This window comes from Primulina eburnea, chromosome 7, assembly GCF_022965805.1.
Source record: "Primulina eburnea isolate SZY01 chromosome 7, ASM2296580v1, whole genome shotgun sequence".
Taxonomy (NCBI): Eukaryota; Viridiplantae; Streptophyta; class Magnoliopsida; order Lamiales; family Gesneriaceae; genus Primulina; species Primulina eburnea.
The window spans coordinates 30,639,235-30,658,586 of NC_133107.1; the positions used below are offsets into that span (position 1 = coordinate 30,639,235).

The window sequence follows — 19,352 nt, forward strand, 5'->3', positions numbered from 1 at the left end:
TATATTTCATAAGTAAGGAAGATAGAGGTTTGTCTATTTTAGAAAAATCTTTGATAAAACGCCGATACAACCAGTGTGGCCTAGAATCTAAACATGTAGAAAAATACAAATCTGTATTCAACATTTAAATCTTGACTCGACTCATTTCTAATCTAGGGATCCCGGTGTGAATAAGACGGTCTGTTACCTACCCAACCACTCGGGGCAACGGTACGTCTTATTCCTAGACTTCGGTCAACTCTGTATCGAGGGTCTACACATATAGCAAATCTGCTCCTATGCGTCGATACACCGAAACGTCTAGTTTTGGCAAGTCTGCCAATATCTCCTATCTCAGGACTCGAATCTAAATCAATAAACAAAACATTACATAATCAAATGTAATAACAATCTAGTATGTGATTTAGGGAAACTCGTATCAAATCTGAATCGAGTTGTGCAATCCCGTGACCACATGAATTATACCTTTCTTGTCGCACTGTGTGTGTCGTAGTCGAAGGCTTGAGTTCACAATAGCCAATAAAATCTGAAATAGCATAATCGATATGTACTCTATCAATATATATCTCAAGCAACTCAATATACAAAGCTGAAATCGGTTTCAAAACAATTTGACGGCGTAACGACGTAGTTTCGCGATACCGGTCAACTCAAACAGTAATACACAATCATAATTCCTTCCTACTCTCATCACCAACACATAATATCATACTGAAATCTGCATATACTCGACCCAATACATGCTGGAATTCGAAATAATAGTATACAACATCCGTAATTCGATCCGGTAACGAATATACCAAGCTCAAGATATCAAGAACACATATTCTAACTCAAATCTGAATTCTGCCAACATCCAAAATCTAAGTCATGTTGAAATGTAAAGAAAATTACATCTTTTGATAGCCCTTGAGAAGAGAAACTCAAATCTATGCTTAAATCACAATTTGGATTGATAATTCTTGCATTAGGTGATTTCTAAGCTATGAAGAAGCTTGAGGTATGAGCTTATTCTCGATTCTTGCTGCCAGAACTGAAGAAATGAAGACTCAGCTCGATTTATATATATATATGCCATGTGTCAGCTCAAGAAGAAAGGGTGGCATTTCTGCATGCAGCACCGCGGGTGCGGTGACTTAGGAGCGCGGGTGCGCTGTGCTTTCGGCAACATTTTATTTCCTGAAATTCTATGACCGCGGGTGCGGTCATTACAGGACCGCGGGTGCGGTGTCTGTTCGCACAAAACTCATTTTTTCTATCTTTACACCGCGGGTGCGGTGATGTTAGTACCGCAGATGCGATCTTGTCTCGGCCATGCTTGCTCAAATTCACATTTTTCATGTCATGCATAATCCTCTTCAACTCTCACATCGATGGCACGGATAATTCTCGAGCCTTACACTAGAAAACTTTTAACTCCCTTTATGGACTCGGAGGTAGTAAGTTCTTGATAACTTCGACTTTTGCCTTATCCACCTCTATTCCATGCTCTGATATTTTGTGCCCCAATATTATTCCTTCTTGTACCATAAAATGACATTTTTCCCAATTCAGCACCAAATTTGTCTCCTCGCATGTCATCCACACCATCTTCAATTTCTGCAAACAGTCATCAAAAGAAGAGCCAAATATCGAGAAGTCATCCATAAATATCTGAAGAAAATTTTCTATCATGTCATGAAATATAGCGGTCATGCATCGCTAAAAAGTGGCAGGGGCATTACACAAACCAAAGGGCATCCGTCTAAAAGCAAAAGTGCCATAAGGACAAGTGAAAGTGGTTTTCTCTTGGTCCTCGGGTGCAATCATGATTTGGTTATACACTGAATACCCATCCAAAAAACAATAAAACTCAAGACCCTCTAACCTCTCAAGCATTTGATCAATGAAGGGAAATGGAAAGTGATCTTTACGGGTATCATCATTTAATTTCTTATAATCAATGCACACATGTCATCCCGTAGCTGTCCTAGTGGGTATTAATTCATTTTGTTCATTAGCGATAACAGTAATCCCACCTTTTTTTCGGCACACATTGAACAGGACTTACCCATGCACTATCAGATATATGATAGATAATACCTGCATCAAGGAGTTTGATAGTTTCTGCTTTTACTACCTCTTGCATCTTTGGATTCAATCTTCTCTGAGGTTGCACAAGAGGGAAGTACTTGTCTTCCATAAATATCTTGTGCATGCGGACTGATGGATTGATCCTTTTGATATCCGCCACCTTCCATGCAAATGCACTCTTGTGCTCTTTCAAGGCTTTCAGCAGTTTGTCCTCCATCACATCTGTCAAATAAGAAGAAATAATAACAGGAAGTTTATTATTCTCACCCAGATATACGTATTTCAGATGTGGAGGTAATGGCTTGAGCTCCGGAGTTGGTGGATCCTCTAGGCTTGACTTCTGAGGGATCAAGTCTCTTTGAACCCCCAAGTTCTCTAATCTCATCGTTATTGGCCTCTTCCATGGCTAGTTGGCATTGTGGTATGCCACTACTTCGGCTTTCTTTGCATCCAATTCATCTTCTCTCAATTCAGTAGTGAGAGTGGCTTCCAAAGGGTCCCTAAGAGCATCCTGCACATAGTTAGACACAAGAGCATCAAAAGCATAAATTCTATAACAACTATCAGAATGCACTGTGTGCTTAAGCGCATTAAAAACATCAAAAGTAATCTCCTCTTCTCCCACTCTCGATCTCAACTTCCCTTCTTGCACATCAATTAGGGCCTTGCCAGTTGCAAGGAACGGTCTCCCCAAAATCAAAGGCATTTCCATATCCGCCTCCATGTCGAGCACCACGAAATCTGCAGGAAAAATAAATTTGTCCACTTTCACTAGCACATCCTCAATAACTCCTCGTGGATACTTGACAGATCTGTTTGCTAGCTGTAAAGACTTCCTCGTTGACTTAGGTTCTCCCAACCCAAGTTTCCTAAGTACAGACAAAGACATAAAATTAATACTCGCACCAAGATCACACAAAGCTTTATGAAAAACAACATCATCAATCATGGAAGGAATAGAAAAACTCCATGGGTCTTTAATTTTCGGTGTGATTTTGTTTTGCATCAAAGCGGAGCAATTTTCAGTTAGATTTACCGTCATGTGATCCTCCAATTTTCTCTTGTTTGCTAAGATATCCTTTAAAATTTAGCATAACTAGGCATTTGCATCAAAGCATCGGCAAAAGGAATATTGATATGAAATTTTTTAAACACCTAAAGGAACTTACAGAATTGCGCATCAAGTTTTTCTTTTTTCAATGCTGCAGGGAAAGGAGGAGGTATGACAATTTTTTATTGTGCAGTGGGTGCTGGTGTAGAGTTAGAAGATTTACCTTTGGATGTCTCATTTTGTTCATCCGGTATCTGAATTTTTTCCTTCCCTCTAGACTCTAAAATTTTTCCACTCTTCAACTCGATGGCCTTTACTTGCTCTTTTGGATTGGTCTCTGTGTTACTTGGCAAGGTGCCTGGCTCTCTACTTGCTATCATCTTTGCTAACTGTCCAATTTGAATTTCTATCCCCTTTATCGATGCATCTTGGTTTTGGAGTCTAGTTTCGGTATAAGAGATGACCTTAGACATCATCTGCTCCAAATTGGACTTCTCTTGTAATGCCCGAGAATTTTGTTAATGTAATCTGAAATGATTTAGTGATAATTGATGTGATTATAAACGGAAAGGATCGGACCGAGAAAGAAGAGAAAACACGTGAATTATGTGCAAGGATAGTACCCCTCGCGCATATGCACGGCACTGATGCGCGCATATGCACGAGGCAGGCAGAGGACCTCGCGCATATGCGCAAGAGAGGACGCGTATTTGCGCGAGCTATTTAGGAATCCAACTGCCAAGTCCAGAGAACCTCGGGCATATGCGTGGAATAAGTGCGTGCATATGCGCGAGCTACGGAGAAGACAAGCGCCGAGACTAGTAGGTCTCGCGCATATGCGTTGAGAGAGATCGCGCATATGCACGAGACGTGCTGCTTAAAGAAGGAGGCTACATGGCGTAGACATGCATGGTATATATATATATATATCAATTCAGTTTCTTCCTTCAGAATTAGCAGAAGAAGAACGAGGAATGCTTCAGAAAATCCTTGCGCCTTTTATTTTAGAAATTTGAAGTTTGTGCAAAATCCGTTCGTCAGAAACTCACGGCACACACAAGGGTTTTGTAGAAGGAAAGCTTTGATTTTTGAAGGGAACAATTCAGCCTAGTCTCCTACGTCAAAGTTCTTCGATTCGTCAACGATTAATTGTGCGTATAAAACGCAAAGGCACGCCATATTCTCCTTTTACTCATCCATCACACCATAGTATTTATTTAATTGTGTTTTGCTTGAAAAACAAGTTGCATCATGTTATATTTTCGGATTTGCATCTTAGGTGATTTTTAAAGCTTGATCTTTGTTCCAAAAACATGAGTTTTATGTGCTTGAAGGGGCTGCCATAATTAGGACTTGTTAGGGGCATGTTTTATATGATTTTAAAGGGTCCTAGAATGCACTAATAAGCTGCAAATGTGAATAACAAAGCTAGAAAAAAAACGTAGGCATCAAAGAAGGAACCGAAGGTGTGTTGGCAAGTAAGTGTCATGTAGGCTCGGTTCTGTGCATGGGCTGGTGTGGGCTTGGCCAGGGCTGTGTCAGGGTCAGGGTCAGGGTAGTCTCAGTCTAGGGTCTGGTAGGGTCCTAACATGGCTAGGACCCATGGCTAGGCGGTTCGGAAGAGCCCATGATCACATGGACTCTTCCCTCGCATTATTTTGGTGCAGCCGAGAGCTGCAATTTTCGAGGGGTTAGGGGCTTGGCTAAGTTGGTTCAGGCGATGGCTAGGGTGGTCCAAGTGATGGCTCAGGGTGGTCCAAAGTGGATCAGGGAGGCTAGGGCTCGTTGGTGGCTGCTGCAAAGAGTCCCACGCAAGTAGGACTCTCGCACATAAGGGGACGCGCAGGTGATGTCCATGTACAGCACCTTGCTGCTTGGTTCAGGGGATCGGGCTGGGGGTGTCTCAGGTCTGGGACTGGTCTAGGGTCAGTAAGGGTCATGGGTGCTCAATGGTTAAGGGCTGGTAGAGTCCTAAGGTGGCTAGGAGTCTTGGTGAGGGGAAGGGGATTCACGAACACACAGCACCTGCAATTGGGTTGGTTTCCAGGAGGTTTGTGCGTGGTTTAGAGTCATGTTCTTTGGGCTGGGCTTGGTCAGTAGGGTCCCTAGGTGGGTTGGCTAGGTTTTGGCTCAAGGTGGCTCGGGCGTGGGCGAGTAAATCGGGAGATGGCTCGGCATATTCGTCGATGTGTCAAAAATGAAAATTAAGAAGGAAAAATTGATCCATGGGTCCACGGGTGTGGCTCATGGCTTGGAAGGGTAGAATAAATATTAAAAATGCTATGTTAAAAATTTGGGATCAAAATAACGAGTTTTGGATTTATCCGGGATTTAATCGCCGCACGAAACGTTAATTAACGAGTTAATTGAAACACCTATTTTATGCTTCATAAATTTATGGAAAATTAATTTAAGCTTAAATAATTATTATAAGTCTATTTTTTTAATTTTAGAATTTTATATTAAGGTTTGGTTTAATTCGAGATTAAAACACATTAATACGTCACATTTAAAGATTAAATTAAAAGTCATCGATTTAAGCCAAATAAAAATATGAGAAAATTCATGTAAGCTTAAATAACTATTTGGGATATGTTAGAGTCAATGAAATTAAGAAAATGTCAAAAACGGGAAATTTTACGTCAGGAGTAAAACGGTCTTTTTACACCTAAAAATTAGTAAATGTCATGGCAGTGTCCTAAATGCTATTTTTATGATATTATGATTATTTTTAAATGTTTATGGAATTTTCATGATTAAATTATGATTTATTTAAATGTCCATTAATTTTTATGATTTAAGAAGGCATTTAAAAAACATGTTGCATGCTTGGTTTCGAAAACAAAAATGTTATGATTATGCATAAATTTTTCTAAAGTGATGTGAATGTAAAATGTTGAAGGAAGTGAAGTAATTGTGACTAATTCGTTAATGTTGGTGACGCCGTGAGGGTTATGGTCCCAGTGGGAGCCGGACGATCGTGTTTCCATCATTACGAATATGTGGTAACGGTTTTGTGGTAACGGTAAGAATGAGAATATCGTGAGGGGAAAAGGCCCCAGAGGAGCCCATTTATGGGAAAAGGCACCAGATGGAGGCCCGACGATCGTATTTCTATTCGAAAAATGATAGGTCAGGGCCCAGTTGACCGGTGAGAGTGTTGCTGGTGTCCCCCGCCGCCCAATACTGTGGTTACATGTAGATGGATCCATCGATTCTTGAGGTTTATGATCATGATCAGGAAAGTCACAATTAACGATCTGAATTCAACAAAAGGAAAAGGAAAAATGTTTATGATCATGAAAAATGTTTTATGTCATGTCATGTTGAAGAAAAAGGGAAAAAGTTAATGTTTATGTTATGCATGTCATGAAAATGTTATGCTTAAAGATCATGCGTCATAAAGGGTTTACGAAAATGTTCATGTTTGAAGTTTATGCATCCTCGTGAAAACGATATTTTAAGTACAAGTATTTTTCACTGTTATATGTTAACTGTATTACGTATTACTCGTTATCAAGAATATGGCGTGTTGAGTCTTTAGACTCACTAAGTGTGATTGATGCAGGTGATATTGATTATTAATATGATAATTGAGGTCTTGATGGTTGACTTTGCTGGACTGAAGGTGCACATAACTCGAGGACCGACGCTAGTTTTCCGCACTAGTTATTATTTATTATTTTAAGTAATGTTAAAGATATTTTTACGTCTTTTATTTATGTTATGAGAGATTTTTGAGAGGTTATAGTATGGGCTATACTTTTCAAATAATGTTTTTAGGTTGGTAAAATGTTAAACGATTTTATACTTTAAAATATTTTCCTTTGGATTTTTAAATGGTAGTTGGATGTTTATTTGTAAAATGATCTCAAAAATATTTTGTGGTTCGGCCGATGCCAAGTGAAGTTTAAAAAAAAAATTCTAGCACGTTTTAAGAAAACGAATAGCAAAAGTTTCAGAAAAGATCATCATTCTCCAAGAAAATGGACTTTAATCCAAGCCTAAATCCATCCAGAAAGATTGCAATGTATTTTCTGCACATATTTCTTGTCCTAAATGAAACTATCCCATCAAGATTTGATAATTTTAATTCTTTTCTCGGTGTGAATGACGTATGGTGTGAAGAACTTCAGAGATAAAAGATTTGCTCCAGGAATTTTGTTGTCTGATCCAGAATCATGTCATGTGATTGTTGTCTCGCAATGAAAAATTGCTAGAAATGAACATTTGATCTCGATTTATACGTTTCTTTTCAGATTTTTATGTGTTTTTGACATATTAGATAATTTCTTATTGTTCTATGCTACAACGGATGAATTATTATTATTTTTGTATCTAGTATGAATAGCATAAAATGAATATGACTCTTGCATTCATACACCAAGATGACATGTGCAAAGCAAATCTGCAGAGCCGTAAAAACAGCTTCATACAAAGAAAACAAGAATGAAATGAAGGAATCAAGGCACAATAGCCATGCTTCCACCATAGGTTTATTCAAGAACAAAAGTTTCAATAACTATGTGACACAGTCAGGTCAATCGAGTCCACCTATCACGAAAAATACGAGCCCCCCCTCCTCTAACACGCACCACTAGCCACAACTACTCTTCTCTCTCGAGAAGCAATAGCAGGAATCAAACAACAATAGAACAATCCAGAGCCTCCCTATCGAGGACCATGAGCCAAAGAAACAGCATGGAAAAACCGTTGTCTGCCCTTACACGCACTCTCTCCTAAATCATAAGTAGGAAGGGTTCAACCCTTATTATGTATTCTAACTCAAGTAGATTCATAAAACCTCCTGCTATGGAGAAAGAACTCGAGGGTACGCTCGAGGAGATGCTTTTCGGATGCATCATGAATGTCAATATCACAATAGACACAGTTACAGAGAATGGGTAGGTGCAAAGATTTTGGTTTTAGTACAAGATACAATCAAAACCATGAGAATATTATCTATAAAGGTTTACTTGTCACTCCCTAAAAAACCCATTTTTTTATGCTTCTTCTAGGCAAAAAATATAAGAGAGTTTTGACAATAAAAGTGAAGCCTGGATGGAAGAAGGAACAACAATAACCTTCGAAGGCACAGGAAACGAAATACAAGGGGAGTACCCCGCAGATGTAATATTTGTAGTTGCAGAGAAACAGCACAACTGGAAGTAGAGATTCCATTGATAGAAGCTCTCATCGGATGTATTCTAACAGTACCTTTGTTGGAGGGCCAAGCAATGAGCATGAAAATCGACAATATTATATACCCAGGTTATGAGAAGATCATAGAAGGACAAGGCATGCCAAGGCAAAACAACCCGAAACAAGAGGAAATTTGATGTACACATTTTCAGTTGAGTTTCCCGAGGAATTGACAGAAGAACAAAGGTCCAATATTGTTGATATTTTACAGGATACTAGATGATGAGGAATATATTTTTATCTTTTTCCACTTCAATTGTTAAAATTTTCTTCTTTATGATATTTAGGAATATCAGACCAGAGTTTCCAACAAATCCACTTTTGAGCATATGTAGTTCAGTGGTAAAAGGATATTGCAGCTAAATTCTGTCACATGGTAAGCTCAAACACAGTTCAACAAATTGATTGACATTATAATTAAATCACCACGATAAATATAAACACAAACCTCCTAAGTAGAAACATTATTGCTTAATCCTCAAATAGTCCTCAAATAGAAGTCCATTCACACAAGTAAAAGCACAATAAATTAAACCAGTTGCGAGTGTTCCATCCATCTATATGCAGGTATAGCCAAATATTCAAGTCTTACCAACCAATCAAAACTCGAAAAATACCAATGATATCTCCCTTCAACAGCGCCTTGAGCAATTTTAGCTTCTTAGTAGTGTATGGAGGGTATCTAGCAGCTAAATCCCCAGCAAAACTACGTTGTAAAACGGCCTTCTTATGGCTGAAAGCATCGAAAGAGAATTTCCCATGGTATGCTCCCATTCCACTTTCTCCCACTCCTCCAAACGGCAAACTGGACACTGCAAGCTGTGTTTTAAAAAATTCATTAAATGACTGGTCAATCGAGTTATACCATCGCTCTCGCATTATTCTGTAAAAAAACGAAGCTTTAGAAATTCTGCTTTGGGGCTATGATTCTTCACCTCTTTAAAAATGAAAAAAGAAAAGCTTTTGCTCACTTCTCTATGCAAACATATATCTGCTTCTACATTCTAAAAAATACTTAAAAGAAGTTCAGCTTAGAAAAGAATTTCATTAAACTGCTTCTACATCCAAACTGGCCCAATAAATGGTCCTCCCACAGGAAATTGAGAGAAAAAAATGTTAGAAAACATGCATTTTGATATCTCTTTGCTTTAGATGTCTCTGCTGGTTGATAAACTCAAAACAAACCCTCAACCTACCCAATTCTATTTTGACTACTCATCTACTGCATTCAAGTATAGAATGTAAACCAAATGTTCTACTTGGGGTGAGAAGCATAATCGCGTTTTCTAAATGCCAACACATGATGATTATTCGTAGGGTGTCATCGTATAATTAGGCAAAAGCCACCTATAGAAACCATTTTTATTTCTTAGTTCTGATCTTTTGTTTCCTAAATACCTTGTTATATACTACATTGTATAAGTTCTCTTGATTTATCCCAACTTTGGTTTCTCCCATTTATTCTTTTTATTTCTTGGAAGTTGGATGCCTAACACATCTGATAATGGTATAAAGTTAAAATAATATATCGATGTCTCGAAATTTGTTTTTTTATTTCATGAAAAAAAATCTTTATTTTGATAATAATGCATAATACGTTTTTTTTATATATATTTTAAAATACGATTCTGTTCTATACAAAATCAATTTACATGTGTGTACGCAGCAAGTACTACTAGACTACCAGTGTACATGAAAGTCGCCTCCTATATTATGTCATGGAGTCAATCACCATAGATGCTACCAGAAATCAGATAAAATGTACATCTGCAACCAGACAAACTTGATCTCGTGTTGGCATGTGTTCAAGACTAAGAAGTATCCGCAACAATTTTTATTCCAGAAGGAAGACTTACATGCAGAGTAGTGTCGTTAACGAGCAGACCCCCTGCAGAGACGTTTTTTATGAACTCCTCTTTCAACCTTTTGTCATTTGTAAATACATATGCAGCAAGTGGCTTCGCTCTGGCATTAATCTCACTTATACTGTCTTCAATTTTGTTGACCTTCGTGAATTGAAAACAAAATATAAGTACACTAAACATGTCGAGAGTAAACATAATTAAGCCAAATATAAGACGAATTTCCTTTTTACTTAGAAGCATAACATGCATAATTCAAATATTGACTTTTTTCATTTATTAGTATGAGTTTGCTCAACTTTTCACCAACTGTATGAGGCATTTTCTCCTTAAATCTATAAATACATGTCGAGATTATATCATCTCAGAATTTCACCATTTCTTGGTTAGCTCAAGTTTAATCTACAGGCAAAACTGACACGAAACAAATGGCTAGATTATTTTATTAATGCAAAGTAAGTAAAAAATAACACAAAAATGACATCTGATGATCTCGCAAAGAGAGTATACAAGAATATTCATTAAATTCTACCGTGAGTATAGGAAGTAAAGGGCCAAATATCTCATCGCTCATGATCAGAGAATCAGCTGGCACATCCAACATTATAGTGGGAGCAATCTTGCTGAAAAACGAAAGGAAAAGCAGTAACATGTTTAGGATTCTACAATCATAACATCAACTATGAAGAAGGAAAAGAACGCTAAACTGCTTTGTTGAACTCACAGATTGGCTTTATCCTGTTGACCTCCATGAACGATCTTACCAGAGACCTTCTCATCATTTATCAACCTTGCTAAGCGATCAAAATGGTTAGAATTTACTATGGCTGACAAGTCTTTTGATTGCAGAGGATCCTTTCCGTAGAATTTTTCAAGCTCACATGTAAGAGCATTTATCTAAGAAACCATGACATGAAAAATTAGTAAATATTTCTCAACTTGCATCGTGGTTCAATAAGACAGAATTGCTTACCAGTTTTGGGGCATAATCTTTTGTAGTTATTATGTAATCAGGAGAAACACATGTTTGTCCGCTATTGCACCCCCACTTGCCTGAAATGATACGTCTAGCAGCAACCTATCAATGCAGAACAAATTTTCATGATAATTTCAACTGATAAGAATGTTGGGAATTACATCGAAACGATGACGATTATGATGATAACATACAATTAAAAATGCAGAATAAAATAATCAACAAGAACACAAAAATTTACGTGGTTTTTACTTCCAGGAATCTTCTCAAGCATCAAGACTCTATCTTCCAGTACTGATCATATGAAATGGTACCTAACCTATATATGCTTTGTCCTAGCATGATAAACATGATTTTTTGCTAAATAAATAGCACTCTGATTGTTACAGTGTAATGTGCTACCTTCAAGCTTCTGACTCAATTCTTCCAAAAAAGATCTCAACCATATCATCACTTTGCTAGCTTCTGTAACTGCTACGTACTCAATTTCAGTAATTGAAAGTGCAACTTTTGCAACTTACTGTCAAACCACCTAATGTGAACACATATCCAGTGATATTTTTTCTTCCATCTAGGTCACTACCCATGTCGGCATCGCCACAACCTTGTAAGCCCAAATTTGACCTTCTGAAGCATAAAGAGAAACTAGCATTACCTTTCAAATACCTCAGAATCCATTTAACTGCTTCCCGGTGCTGTTTTCCTGGATTGCTCATAAACCTGCTCACAACTCTCACTGCATGTGCTATGTCTGGTCCAGTGCACACCATTGCATACATGAGGCTTCCGACAGCAGAAGCATAAGGAACCTTGTTCATATAAACCTGCTCTTGCTCCGTCGAAGGTGATTGTGCTTTGGTTATTTTAAAATGACTAGCCAAAAGAGTAATCACATGTTTAGCTTCATCCACACCACCTTTTTCACGTACGCTTCTTGAGATAATTTCAAGATTCCATTCACCCAGTCTCTTAAGATACTCATTCCAAGAATTTGCTTTGCAACACCCAAATCCTTCATATCAAATTCTTTTGATAACTCTTTCTTGATAAATTTGATAACTCTTTCTTGAGTTTATCAATCTCTTCTGGACAAACTCCCGCTATCAACATATCATCTACATATAGCAGTAGAATGATATAAGAACCATCAAACTTCTTCACATAACAACATCGATCAGCCTGACACCTCAGGAAACAATTATTACTCATGAATACATCAAACTTGTTGTATCACTGTCTTGGAGCTTGTTTGAGACCATACAAGCTCTTCTGAAGTTTGCACACCGTTTTCTCTTTTCCCCGTACTTCAAAACCCTGTGGCAGCTTCATATAAATTTCTTCATTTAGGTCACCATGAAGAAATGTCGTCTTTACATCTAACTGTTCAAAATGTAAATCTTCTTTTGCCACTATTCCGAGTACAATCCTGATAGTGGTTAACTTAACCACCGGAGAGAAAATCTCAGTGCAATCAATACCTTCCTTTTATTGAAAACCTTTTACAACAAGTCTTGCCTTGTACCTCTTGTTTTCATCATATTCTTCTTTTAACCGGTACACCCACTTGTTATGTAATGCTTTTTTGCTTTGCGAAAGTTCTGTCAACTCCCACGTTTGATTGGATGACAGTGAATCCATCTCATCTTCTATGGCTAACTCGTACTTGGTTTAATCATCATTTTGAATTGCCTCTTCATATGTCTCTGGTTCATCTTTGTCTGTCAGCAAAATATAGTGAAGTGCAGAGGAGTATCTATCAGGTGGTCTAATTGTTCTCACCGATCTTCTGAGTTCAATCACTGGAGTTTGTGGATCATCATCTTGTGTAGTTGCTTCTTCATCTTCCTGGTTATTGCTTTTTGATTCATTCACAAGAATATCTATCGATGGCACTTCATCTTTATTCTTTACTTCAGAACTTTAATCTTCAATTCCAATGTCTGCCTCGACCTTGTAAAGAACTTGCTCATTGAAGATTACATCTCAGCTCCGAATGATTCTCCGATTTTGTCATCCCAGAAACGATAACCAAACTCATTATCTTCATAACCAATAAAGAAACACTTCTTTGATTTTGGATAAAGTTTTGTTCCACTTGCTGAATCAATATGAACATATGATAGACAGCCAAACACTTCGAATTACCTCTTCAGGTATTCTGCAGTTAAGCGGTACAGAAGGTCCTCTATTGATCAGATATGCTACAGTGTTAACAGCATCAGCCCAGAATGATTTCGCCAATCCATAATGTAATCTCATGCTGTTAGAACGTTCATTCAGGGTCATGTTCATCCTTTCAACTACACCATTCTGTTGAGGTGTACCAGGAATGGTCTTCTCCATCTTGATCCCGTTCTGTGCACAATATTTCTTGAACTCATCATCTTCATATTCACAACCATTATCAGACCATAAGCACTTCACCTTCAAGTTGGTCTCATTCTCAACCATGACTTTCCATCTTTTAAAGGTCTCAAAAAATCAGATTTATTTTTCAGAAAATAAACCCAAACTTTCCGGCTTAAATCGTCGATAAATGTGACATAGTATCTTGAGCCTCCAAGGGATGTCACAGGAGATGGTCCCCATACATCAGTATGAACCAGATCCAACTTTGCTGCTTTCAGTTCTCTACCGTTTTTTGAAAAGCTTACTTTTTTCTGCTTTCCAAAGATACAACTTTCACATAGCTTGTGTTCAACGGTCTTTAATTCCGGTAGCTTCCCGTTTGATACAAGCATTTCATTCTCTTCTCACACATATGCCCAAGTATACAATGCCATAGACTTGAATTAAATCTAACATCTATGGCTGCTAATGTATCTTTGCAATTGGAAGTCATATAAAGTGTTCCAGATTTCTTTCCTCGAGCAACAATCATGGCTCCTTTGTTCACATTCCAGGAACCATCACCAAATGTCACATTATGGCCTTCGTCATCGAGCTGTCCCACCGAGATCAGATTTCTTGTCAGTTTCGGTACATGCCTAACTTTGTTGATTTTCCAGACAGATCCATTTGACATCTTCATCCGAACATCACCCATACCAACTATTTCCAAAGGTTTTCCATCAGCCAAGAAAACTTTTCCGTAATCACCATCGATTAATTATCGAATACATCACGATCACCAGTGATGTGAAACGCTCCTGAATCCATAACCCAAGAATCAATCGGGCTTTCCATGGATAGTAATAGAGCATCATGTATCTCCCCAGTAACAGCATTTGCATTATTCTTTGTTGATTTACAGTTCATTTTCAAGTGACCAGTTTCACAACAGCTCCAGCACTTCAAATTCTTTTCAAAAGAGTTGTCTTTTTCATTTCTTGACTTGGGTCTACCGCACCATCTGTTAGAACTTATTTCGTCACTCCTGCATCTTCCTTTATTCTCGAGATTTAGAGCAGATCTCGATGATGTCCCTTCACCTGAATCCATCTTGCGAACTTATTCGGCAAGAATTTGATTTCTGACATCATTGAATTGTAGCTTTCTTTTGCCAACAGAATTGCTAACCGCTGTCCGTATTGGTTCTCAAACACTTGGTAAAGACGTCAAAAGAATAAGTGCACGAATCTCATCATCAAAATTAATTTCAACCGATGTTAGCTGAGAAACAATCGTGTTGAACTCATTGATGTGTTTAGCCATCAAAGCACCTTCTCTCATTTTCAAGTTGAATAAGTTTTTCACGAGATGTACTTTGTTGTGTGTTGATGGCTTCTCGTACATGTCCGATAAAATAGACATCATCTCTTCTGTGGTTTGTGCCTCTGCCACGTTATGTGCCACATTCTTCGTGAGGGTCAATCGTATTACACCTAACACCTGTCGGTCAAGGAGCTCCCAATCCTCCTCCATCTTTTCCGGCTTCTTTCCTAGTAGAGGTTGAAGCAACTTCTTGCTGTACAGATAATCTCTAATCTGTAACCGTCAGACCGATCCATCATCTCCGGCCATCGCTTCTATTGCCTTAGCAACAAATCTAAAAAAAAATTCTGATGTGGCAACCACAGAGCATACTCAGAATTTTAAAAATTTTACAACAAGACTTTATTACCAGTTGTTGGGTAATTACATCAAAACGATGGCGATCATGATAATAATATAGTACCAAAAGTGCGGAATAAAATAATCAACAAAAACACAAAGATTTACGTAGTTCACCCAAGATAGGCTACGTTCACGGAATTACTGTAAATCTTTATTATAGAGAGAAAATTACAAGTGTATACAAAACACTTAAGATCTCACAATCTCGACCCTCCGAGTATAACCCAGAAAATATTTTCTCCAACTCACACAAGAGAACCTCACAACACTTTGCTTTCTCTTATTTAAGAAGCTTTGAAATTGCTTCTCCTTTGGGATGATTTAAAATGGCCGAATAACTCATCTATTTATAGATGCAAATTATCGTGTGAAAACGCGTTTCCTTCGTCAAAAGAAAAAAATTCGTCGACAACCACCAACCACTGATTATGGTGATGTTGACATCTCACAAAACAAAGAACAAAGAACAAAGAACATTCCTTTCAGATAGGGATTCCATATAAAAGAATTATATGCAGGAAAATCTTAAATAAAAAAAGTGATAGTTACTTTTAATTCGACGTTTGTATCAACAACGGTTGGACATTTCCCACCAAGCTCCAAAACCACAGGTGTAAGATACTTTGCCGCTGCAGCTAACACGATGCGTCCCACCTTACCGTTCCCTATAAAATTATTTGGTCGAACATGTTAACTTCCTAGTTCCTAGAGTATAATCAGGAGCACAAACAACAAAAATTAAACGTGTTTTGCCATCATTTGATAAGAATATTATTAATAAGAAATGCCATAGTTGTTTTTAAGGGATGATGAATTAACTTGTGATCTTATGATAGCTTCTTCAAAACATAAAATCATTATACGGTTGAATTTGTTATCACCTGTGTAAAATATTTTGTCCCATTTTTGCTCAAGTAATGCAGTGGTTTCGGACACAGCGCCCTCAAAAACTTTAACTGATGAAGTATCCATATACTCCCCAAGAAGTTTTGCAAGCACTGATGATGTGGCAGGGGCAATTTCAGAAGGTTTTAATACGACAGCATTGCCAGCTGCAATAGCTCCAATCACCGGATCAAGAGATAGCACTTTGGGGTCGACCGAAATCATATGCAAGGAAAAAGCAATACAATAGCATAAAGTTTTGGGGGTCAGATAAATGGTAAAATGCAAGATTTGCTCTAATAACAAGTTAAGAGTACATAAAGCAAATGTTAAACATGAGTCAAGTAATAAACACGAGAAACGAAGATTGAATTAGGATAAACTTACAAAATGGATAGTTCCAAGCTGATATAACTAACACGACGCCCAAAGGTTCCGATACTATCTCAGCTTTCGAAGGAAAGGTAGTAATGGAGGTTTTCACCTGCATTTAGAATTGGACAACCCTTTAAAAGATAACAGGAAACCAACATAATTTTCCATATCTTAAAACATGGCGAATTTACTTTTTCCGGCATCATCCATCGGTGCAATTCTTTTAAAGCGAACTTGCATGCTGTTGATATTGCAGAAATCTGTGTCATAAATAACACAAGTTGGAACCATGAATTTGACGAGAAGGTGATGATTAATATAAAATTTATGCTCAAGTAGGTAGCAAGAAGAATGCGCCACAGCCAAAATGTAAAGGAAATTTTGAGTTTTTACTCAATTATTTCCACTCATTTTCTAAAAAACTTCAACAGTACAAATATGATACTCAAAGCCATAATCACACTCAACCATAGTCAATCTTGAAATGATTCAGTTGATCCTAGAAACGACACTGATTGTGATTTCTACATTATGATAGCACTTGGTAGGGATAGCTATCCACAAATGTGAAAAAAATGATTAAATTATTCTTCTTTATTAATTCCAAAAACCGCTAATAATGAATTGTTTTCAGTTATTTTCCTCAACATACACCTATCTTTCGCTATAGTTCTTAGCCCATCAGTTTTTGGTCATTGTTCTTTGATATCAATCACTTGAACATCGATTTGAATTCTGATACGCTGCAATCCACGACATACTAAATTCAATAGCACTGTATATCCTTTCAACACAATTTGTCCATCATCTTTTACTTCTTTTTCGAGACCCCATTTGCTGCATTTCCCACCCCAAGAAAAGAGACAGAGGGCCATTCACTGAAACCCAAAAAGACAGAATCAAGATGGCATTTTTTTATAAGAAAACAGGAATCAAGAATTGCCACACTTTTTCCACCAGCAAAATATATTTTCATAGATGAGAGTTTTATGCATCCATCATTCCATCTAACCGATGTACAAGGAACGTTTTCCATGAAAAAATTTCATTACAGATTGAAAGTAGGCGTTTCTTTAGCTTTCCTCCTCTAAGGTAGAAACAACAGTTAACATACTATATAGTACCTCATACTTTTAATCATAATCACAAATCAAGGTCCAAAAGTTATCAACAAAAATTGATTTTCAATTTTACACATCAATTCCTTCTGCTCTGCTTTAGAACTAGCCTGGCAGTCACCCTCATTAAAATTAAAAAAGAAAATAAAAATTCATAAGTACCTCACAATTTTTTAAAATTATATAAATTTCGCATTAAATACACGGAACTACCCAACTAAATCATAACCATCTCAGCATACCTCAGATGTCCATCAAACAAACACAGTAAAAAGTGGAAAAGATTCAAAGATTCAACTTTTCATCTTTAATGAAACCAGAGCATTGAATACAGCCAAGAAAAGGACAAAAACAATAATCACATGGTTTAAATCGAAAAAACAACACATTAATCGCATTTAAAAACACGAATCCGATAAATCCCAAGCTGCAAGAAACAACAAAATCAAACTATTTTCCTTTCACCTCATGAACAAAGGCCTCAAATTCTGGCTTATTCAGATCAGAACGCAGAGCCTGGACGATCTCCTCTTCATGATGCTCTGTAATCTTCAAAAGGGCCTTCAACTGGGAAACCCGCCACTCCAAAGTCTTGGTCTTCCCGCCGGAATAGGTGGCTCTCAGCTCCTTCACCACTGCTTCCGCATCCATCGCCGCCGTTGTCAAGAAAATCTAGAAAACCCCGCTTACAAACAGTGAAAAACAACTCTTGGGTGGAAAATATTATATACTTGCGCTTATTATATACTTGCGCTTACGTAGACCAGATTACATATATAACAATAGATTTGATTCCGTGACAGAGTGTCATTAAAAGGAAGGAGATACGTTTTGGGATCTTGTTCAAGGAAAGTTGGCCGCCTGCTTCAGCTTGTGTGCACATACATGTTACGGATAACCTTATGTAAAAAAATGGTCCCTTAACATTGGAAATCACTAAAAAGCTGAAACATAATCACTCAGTGTTCTGAGCTGTGTTTCATATGGCAAGTAATTGGTACGGTATAGAAATAAGCCTTGTAATATATTTTTACTTCAATGAAAATAGTGAATAGATTATATTTAGGATTATATACTTTTATAAAAAAATTGGTCAAAAAATAAAACAAAGAAGTAAGCCTATTGGTAACACGAAGAGTTTGCAATTTTAACAAAAAATATAATCAATGATAATGGCATAATTCTGATTTTTTTTATATGGTACACCAGTTCAAATGTCACGTTGTTAGGATCATAAATAAATTTAGAGGAGAGCGGATAAATTTATCTCTATAAATATTTCGATTGGGTTAGCAACGCTGAAATTTTATTCTTGTCAGTTGGGTTTTCGGTAAATCAATCGGTATGAACTGTCTGGAAATAGACTGACTGAGATTGTTCGAACAAATGACTAGTCAAAAAATTAATTGAGTTCCACTGAATAATATTTGCGTTAGATAAACTGATAAGTAAATGAGAACAAAGTTGTTTCTAAATGTTCGGAGACTTCAATACTCCTACGTCACTCTTTCTTCCTCACAAAATGATTGTACTAAAATACATTGGTAATTACAAACAGTTTGAAATCACCCACTTCAGTAGGACTTAACACTGCCTAACTGAAACTCTTATCAACTTCGATCTAGAATGATTTGAACAGTAACACTTCTCACTTTTAATTACACGGATTTCACAAGGCTGATTCTTACAATGATCAGATAATAACTTATATGGCTTTTCAGTTTAGCTCGCAGGAAGCTTTCTCAGAGAAGATC

The 19,352-nt window shown here is 37.3% G+C and overlaps 1 protein-coding gene across 2 annotated transcripts; it reads right to left on the reverse strand.

Annotated features, from left to right (window-relative positions):
- Positions 1-8,763: 8,763 nt before the first annotated feature.
- On the reverse strand, positions 8,764-18,579 carry LOC140837425 (aldehyde dehydrogenase-like). Of its 2 annotated transcripts, XM_073203580.1 has the most exons (11): positions 18,427-18,579; positions 18,064-18,270; positions 16,672-16,740; positions 16,493-16,589; positions 16,102-16,308; positions 15,770-15,885; positions 11,162-11,266; positions 10,913-11,085; positions 10,721-10,811; positions 10,183-10,332; positions 8,764-9,145 (listed from the first exon to the last, which is right to left on the reverse strand). In XM_073203580.1, exons 2-11 carry the CDS (start codon positions 18,247-18,249, stop codon positions 8,915-8,917), a joined length of 1,425 nt encoding a protein of 474 aa, XP_073059681.1. In that variant the 5' UTR covers positions 18,250-18,270; positions 18,427-18,579; the 3' UTR covers positions 8,764-8,914. The 2 variants fall into 2 exon arrangements, with proteins under 2 accessions (XP_073059681.1, XP_073059680.1); XM_073203579.1 differs by having other exon boundaries at positions 18,064-18,540.
- Between the last annotated feature and the right edge of the window lie 773 nt (positions 18,580-19,352).

Excerpts from the sequence above, each read along its gene's own strand:
- LOC140837425 (XM_073203580.1), bottom strand. The coding sequence starts at position 18,249 with ATGGATGCGGAAGCAGTGGTGAAGGAGCTGAGAGCCACCTATTCCGGC. Across the intron at positions 11,267-15,769 it reads ATACAAACGTCGAATTAAAA|GTTGCTGCTAGACGTATCAT; the intron begins GTAACTATCACT and ends CTGCATTGATAG. Across the intron at positions 11,086-11,161 it reads AAGATTATGCCCCAAAACTG|ATAAATGCTCTTACATGTGA; the intron begins GTAAGCAATTCT and ends ATGGTTTCTTAG.